This window comes from Wasmannia auropunctata, unplaced genomic scaffold, assembly GCF_000956235.1.
Source record: "Wasmannia auropunctata unplaced genomic scaffold, wasmannia.A_1.0 LD334242.1, whole genome shotgun sequence".
In the NCBI taxonomy this organism is placed as follows: Eukaryota; Metazoa; Arthropoda; class Insecta; order Hymenoptera; family Formicidae; genus Wasmannia; species Wasmannia auropunctata.
The window spans coordinates 23,296-29,414 of NW_012028648.1; the positions used below are offsets into that span (position 1 = coordinate 23,296).

Consider the following 6,119-nt stretch of genomic DNA (forward strand, 5'->3'; position numbering starts at 1 on the left):
AATCTCCTCCCCAACTCTTCATCTTATAATAAAAAGTTAAAGTTTTATTTTATTAATTTTAATTAATGTTTATATTATTAAGATCATTCAAAGTCATAATCTTAACAACATGTGTCCATTAATTTTGATAACTTTTTTTGTTAATAACTTTTTAACGAATAACGAGCGACGGCTAAAACCTCTTGATAGTCATAAGGTCATAGTCACTCAGGGTCATAAATCTTGACAACATATGTGAAGGTTAAGGTCGTTGGGGCTGGGTCCGTTGTTATCGATATTTACCGTATTAGTTTGCTTGCTTTTAAATTAAATATTATTGTATTATTAATTACAATGTACGAAAATTAAATCGCATACATACTTTCTACTATGTCAAACATTTTTTTTATTTGACTATATATTGGATTTGATTGTCGTTCGACAATATCCATTGTCTTAGGTTTTATAACCTAATGGATACTATAAGTATTTGTCGACTCGACTACCGCTGTAGTGGTACGAGAATTAATTTGCATACATATTGGATGCGGCCTTAGAAAAAAGGCGACATGAACGACAATCAAATCCAATATATAGTCAAATAAAAAAATGTTTGACATAGTAAAAAGTATGTATGCAATTTAATTTTCGTACATGTAATTAATAATACGATAATATTTAATTTAAAAGCAAGCAAAGTAATACTTGCAAACATATAATTCTTTCCTATATTTTTTCTCGATTTCAATTGAGTAAATCTCAAAATCTATCAGTGCATATACATGTGATTTTTTTTCTCAAGACAATTAGCTGTATGTTTATAAGAGTTAGTTATCTGAATCACATTATAAATGTAAAGTTACAAGTATCATATTTACTCTCAAGATTCATCTATTAATTTAACTATTTCTGAACGTTCGAACACTAGTTTTGGTTCCCAAGCAACGCAATTATAAATTAATTCGGATCTAAGAGATTTTACCGAAACCATCATGTATACATACCTTTTGTACGCTAAATACGGCGTATGAGATTGTCGGCTGAAAATTAACGGTTTAAGACCATTCGTGGAAGAGAATATCACAAAAAGGGATAACGCATTAGCGATGAAGATCGAGAAAGAATGGTCTCGCGCGAATTTTTGACCTCTCTGGAACTTTTCCATGTCCAACCAGAGCGGCTTGTCCGTTGAATTTCGACCGCAATCTCCCCGATACATTACGGCCGGTATGAAAAAAGATACGGAGTCTGGTACATGTGGCATACACTTTTTTATGCTATCTATAGCATGTTCATATTTTTCTTCGTTCGTCCATTTGTCATAATCCTTCGGGTACATAGAATTCTGACCGACGATATTTTTCGTATGCTTCATAATATGTTCGATAAGTTCAACTGCGCTCCTTGCCTCTGCAAGTTCATAACGTTCGTTTGCATCTTTTACGTATTCATCGATATCGTTGCTTTGATTTTTTGCACTTGATACGGTTTCTCTCGCAGTATTCTGGATATTATCATGTTCTACGCGATCTGAATTGTCGTCATTCATAATTTTCGTTTGTGTCTCCTTTACCCATCGAATCCCACCTGCCACTTCCATTTTTTACTTTTCTTTAGCAATTTGTTTAATTGCTTCGGAAACAAACTACCCTGTGTAATGTAAAACAACATTAATATACAATATGTTAAGGTTTGCAAAAGGAATTAGGAAAAATATACATTTCCGCAGTTGCAGCTTAATTATTTTAATATATTTAAAAAAGAGACTGTATGTGACCATATCAGTTGACTAAGGTAAACAGACAGATTCGTCAGGTGTGGAACTATATACGTGATTTCACGATTGTTTCCGTTTGTGAACTACGAGTCGGTATTCACTTTTCTCAGATAGCACACTGTAACGTAGCCCACTTTCAAGCGGGTAACGTAAGGAAGATAAGAAATCTCATTTTATCAATTTAATTCAATTATTCGTGACAACATTACGATCGATTGCGCGGATGTTCTTGATTATATGCAATAGATTTAGCGCGTTAATTGACGATTTACATGAGAAGAATATCGGGCGATTTTAGTGATCGTGTCATATCGGAACTATCGAGACATACGTGATTGCAAGGAGTACTTAAGTGGAGTCGAAAACGGACTGAGGCGGGGACGATGCGCCGTCTTCCTACTTGAATACTCTGCTGTGCCGATCTTTTGTGCTCGACGCCCGGCGTCGAAGGGACAGTTCCTTCGTCACGAGGACTACATGGCCTCCACTGTATGCTCCTGTGATCCCAGTCACATGCAGATAGCCGCCGGAGCCGTTTCCAAATATCCGTTCGTTTCCCTTGTTAGGTCCGACCCAACCGATCTTGCTCCTTCCTGGCGCTCACCTTTGACTCTATTAGAACATACGTGTTGTCTCTTTTAAATTCCGAGCAGAGTTTCTTCTCCATCATTCTGCTTTTTTTCTTCTTCTTCCAAGCCGCCAATTTCGCCAACCCCTCTCACTCGCTTTCCCTCTCTTTCACCATTTCCGTGTCTCGCCTAATTCGCGAGTACCCTACTCTTATGCTCACAATGTTTCTTATCGCCACAACACAGAGTTCAAAAAGAATTCATTTGTGACATTTATTCGGTATGTTATCAATTCTGATTTCATTATCAACTAGAAAGTGAGAGAGAGAGAGAGAGAGAGAGAGAGAGAGAAAGAGAGAGAGAGAGAAAAAGAAAGATAGAGAAATCGAACATTAGAACATTAAGAAACTTTATTCGATATAATAAATTTAAAAAATAAATCCGTTAAAATAATGTAATTGTTAAGAATAATGATATATATATATATATTATGATAACGTTTGACGCTATAGAAAGTGATTTTAACAATTTCATGGCAAATATCGTATTAATTTTAATATCAATCGTGTTAATTTTATATCATGTTAATTCTAACTTTATTAAAACAGCAAAGCAATAAAAGTAAAAATATATTGTTAGTACTAATTGAAGTACTAATTGAATGATATCATTAATCTTTAAACTACTATATTGGTCTCACAGATCGGTATTGAAACGTTACTTGTCAAAAATTTTATTATCTTGTCACCATTTAAATATATTTTATTTCTATTATATATGAAATTTTTTTGTTAACACATTAAAACATAGTTTTCCTTTTTCCCATTAACAAGTATTTAGAAAACATACATTTTTATTATATATAATAGTAGCACAATATTGACAAATTCATGGGCGCAATATTGGACCAATGTATTTCCAATGTATTTATATTGACAATACATTGGTCCAATATTGCGCCAATGAATTTGCCAATGTTATGTTATTAGGATAATTAACTTATAAAATTAGCGAGAGCATAATGGCGGTCTGTCGGACCGACATTGTGGTTAATGTGATTTTTTTGGGCGTGGTGGTTTAAAGGTTAGAGAAATTTTTAAGATACCTGTTTCTTCTTACTGATTGCAGAAAACAAGTATTGACAGAGCGAATTCTTCCATTAAAACTCGCAAACACAACAGCTGCGTGCAGCAGAGATAGCAGATCAGTGAGCGCATAATGATTAGCTTCTGAATTATATCTAGCGAAGATCTAAAGGCAAGAACCGATCATATTAAAGAATCATTAAGCTCACGATCTGTTTTCTCTACTGAACAAGTAGCAATTGCATAGCAAAGTTTAATTATGTTGTAATAACATTATTTTTTTCCGTTGCTTACGTCAGTAAATATACTTATTCTAATCAACTTTTTATCCTGTTCAAAAAAACTTATTAAATATTAAATATTTAATAGTTATAAAAACTTCAAACTGACATGCAATTTATCTAAATGTTTTTATCATTTTAATAAATGTCACTTTTATTATATATATATAAAAATAATTAATATCTTTTACTACAAGGAATTACTGAAAAAAGAAAAGATCTTCTAAAAAAAAGATCAAATTATGACTAGGTAAAATTGTTGAATGACGTACACAAGGCATCACAAATGCCTACTTATCTGAAATTGCAAGGACACATATACGTACATATTATTATATATACATATATGTAATACATATACATGGATTAGTATCCCTGCAAGTTCAGATGAATAGACATTTGTGACGCCTTGTGTACGTACAGGAATGAACATGTACGAATCCTTATAGTCACATTTTTCAAAAATTTTGTAAGGATCTGTTATTAAACTCTCGAACGGTAATATTTAAAGTTTAAGTCCGGATACGCAAAACATTTCGAAGGATATATTTAAATGGTTAACAATATCTGTACGTTGTTATACCTTTTCTAGAAATAGCTATTTTTCTCGAGAGACCAAAATTTTTATCGAGAGACCATAATTTTTTGAAATTTTAAGTCTGACTTTATTTAATATTCCGGCTACGTAATAGAACGTGTGGAATCAAGTTCTAAATTAGACATTTCTCTATTTCTCGATCATATTTGTTGCGAAAGAAACGTTGCCTCGAATAGAAATTCCGAAAGAAGGAAAGAAACATATTAGGTATTATAAGAACATTAGGTAAATATTGACAACAATGGACTCAGCCCTAATGACCTTGACCTTCGCATATGTCATGACCCTGCGTGATTATTAAGAGGTTTAATTTAGCCGTCGCTAATCCTTTGTTAAAAAGTTATTAACAAAAATGTTATAAAAATTAATGGTAATCATTCACTTTAGAGGACGTAAAACCTCACTTCGCATAAAAGTTGTAAACCAATGTGGGACCTCGCTTCGCGTAAAGTATATCTATTAAATCTTCGTTTTACTAAATAGATGAGTCTACAGTATACTAAAAATATTAGATACCAAAAAAATTAGATAGATCCCTACGCAAGGTAGAAAGTATATTAAATTGAATATCTATTAAATCTTCGCTTTATTAAATAGATGAGTCTACAACGTACTAAAAATAATAGATACCGAAAAGATTAGACAGATCCCTACGCAAGGTAGAAAGTATATTAAAATGAATATTTACTAAATCTTCGCCTTACTAAACAAGTAGGAGCATCAAAGCACGTATTTTCTGTTTCTACATAGATATTAGCTCTGTGACAGGCGGGGGGAGGGGCAGAGCCCCTTTCCCGCCTCGCCCATGCTACCTACTTGGGGGAGGCTTCGTCCCCCCCCCCCAACCCCCATTGAAATTATTTCTTTTGTTACTTTTTTACTAATAACTTTTTAACGAATAACAAGCGACGGCTAGAACCTCTTGATAGTCACTCACAGGGTCATGATCCTGACAACATATGTGAAGGTCATTGAGACTGGGTCCGTTGTTATCAATATTTACCAAAGATTATTTTTTAATATTTCCACGCTAAGAAAGATATTATTATCAGACATCGTGTAATTTAACATAAAGCAAGACTGCTTAATTAAAGTCAAAATATAATACGATTTTATTTATTCAAATAACGTCAAACATTATAGATATGTATGTCGATATTTTAATTTTTCCGTATAATTTGCAGTTTGTCTTAACAAATTATTTTTCAACATTTATGTTTATATAATCATTTGCAATTCGTGTGTAAATCAAATTTTCTCATGTCCACGCTGCAGGCCTCGCTAGCGCTAAATAACACTAATGTCCAAATAAGCATAACTTTGCGAAAAAAAAATAGTACAAACCTCAACAGCCTCTCATTTTTCTCGTCTTGAAAAGCCCTTTCAAACGAGCCCTCACTCGACCCCACATGCCACTTAAGATTTTCAACCTCCCTTCCCCGCTCGCTCCCTTTGAAGGGTTGAAGTTGGTGTTTTCAAGGTTAAATAATAAATTTCATGGTGCCATTGTAACCTTATAAATTTCAATCCAATATTTGAACTATTCAGAAATTATTCAGATACCTGTTTTAAGCGTCTCACCCTGTATATGCATAATATACATGTACATATGTCTATATAATTTTTCCAGAACCTAGCAACATAGAAATCCACGAACAATGAACGCAATTGACGAAATAGGAGTGGTATGGGATCTGTGAAATTAAATTAAGTTTTACACACACACACACGCACACACACACACACACACACACACACACACACACACGCACGCACGCACGCACGCACGCACTATATTATATGTACAGAGAGAGAGAGAGAGAGAGAGAG

General features: G+C 33.6%; 2 protein-coding genes across 2 annotated transcripts in view; one reads left to right on the plus strand and one right to left on the minus strand.

Moving 5' to 3' along the window:
- The window catches only part of LOC105458984 (probable cytochrome P450 6a14), a 20,170-nt gene that overhangs the window by 9,280 nt on the left and 4,771 nt on the right, over window positions 1-6,119 (plus strand). The window lies entirely within an intron of this gene.
- Window positions 851-3,664, minus strand: LOC105458982. Its single transcript, XM_011704625.1, has 3 exons — window positions 3,431-3,664; window positions 2,088-2,368; window positions 851-1,629 (listed from the first exon to the last, which is right to left on the minus strand). The coding sequence occupies exon 3, from the start codon at window positions 1,577-1,579 to the stop codon at window positions 860-862; it is 720 nt and encodes a 239-aa protein (XP_011702927.1). The 5' UTR covers window positions 1,580-1,629; window positions 2,088-2,368; window positions 3,431-3,664; the 3' UTR covers window positions 851-859.

What these genes read in the sequence shown, in the direction of transcription:
- LOC105458982 (XM_011704625.1), bottom strand. Translation starts at nt 1,579, where the DNA reads ATGGAAGTGGCAGGTGGGATTCGATGGGTAAAGGAGACACAAACGAAA.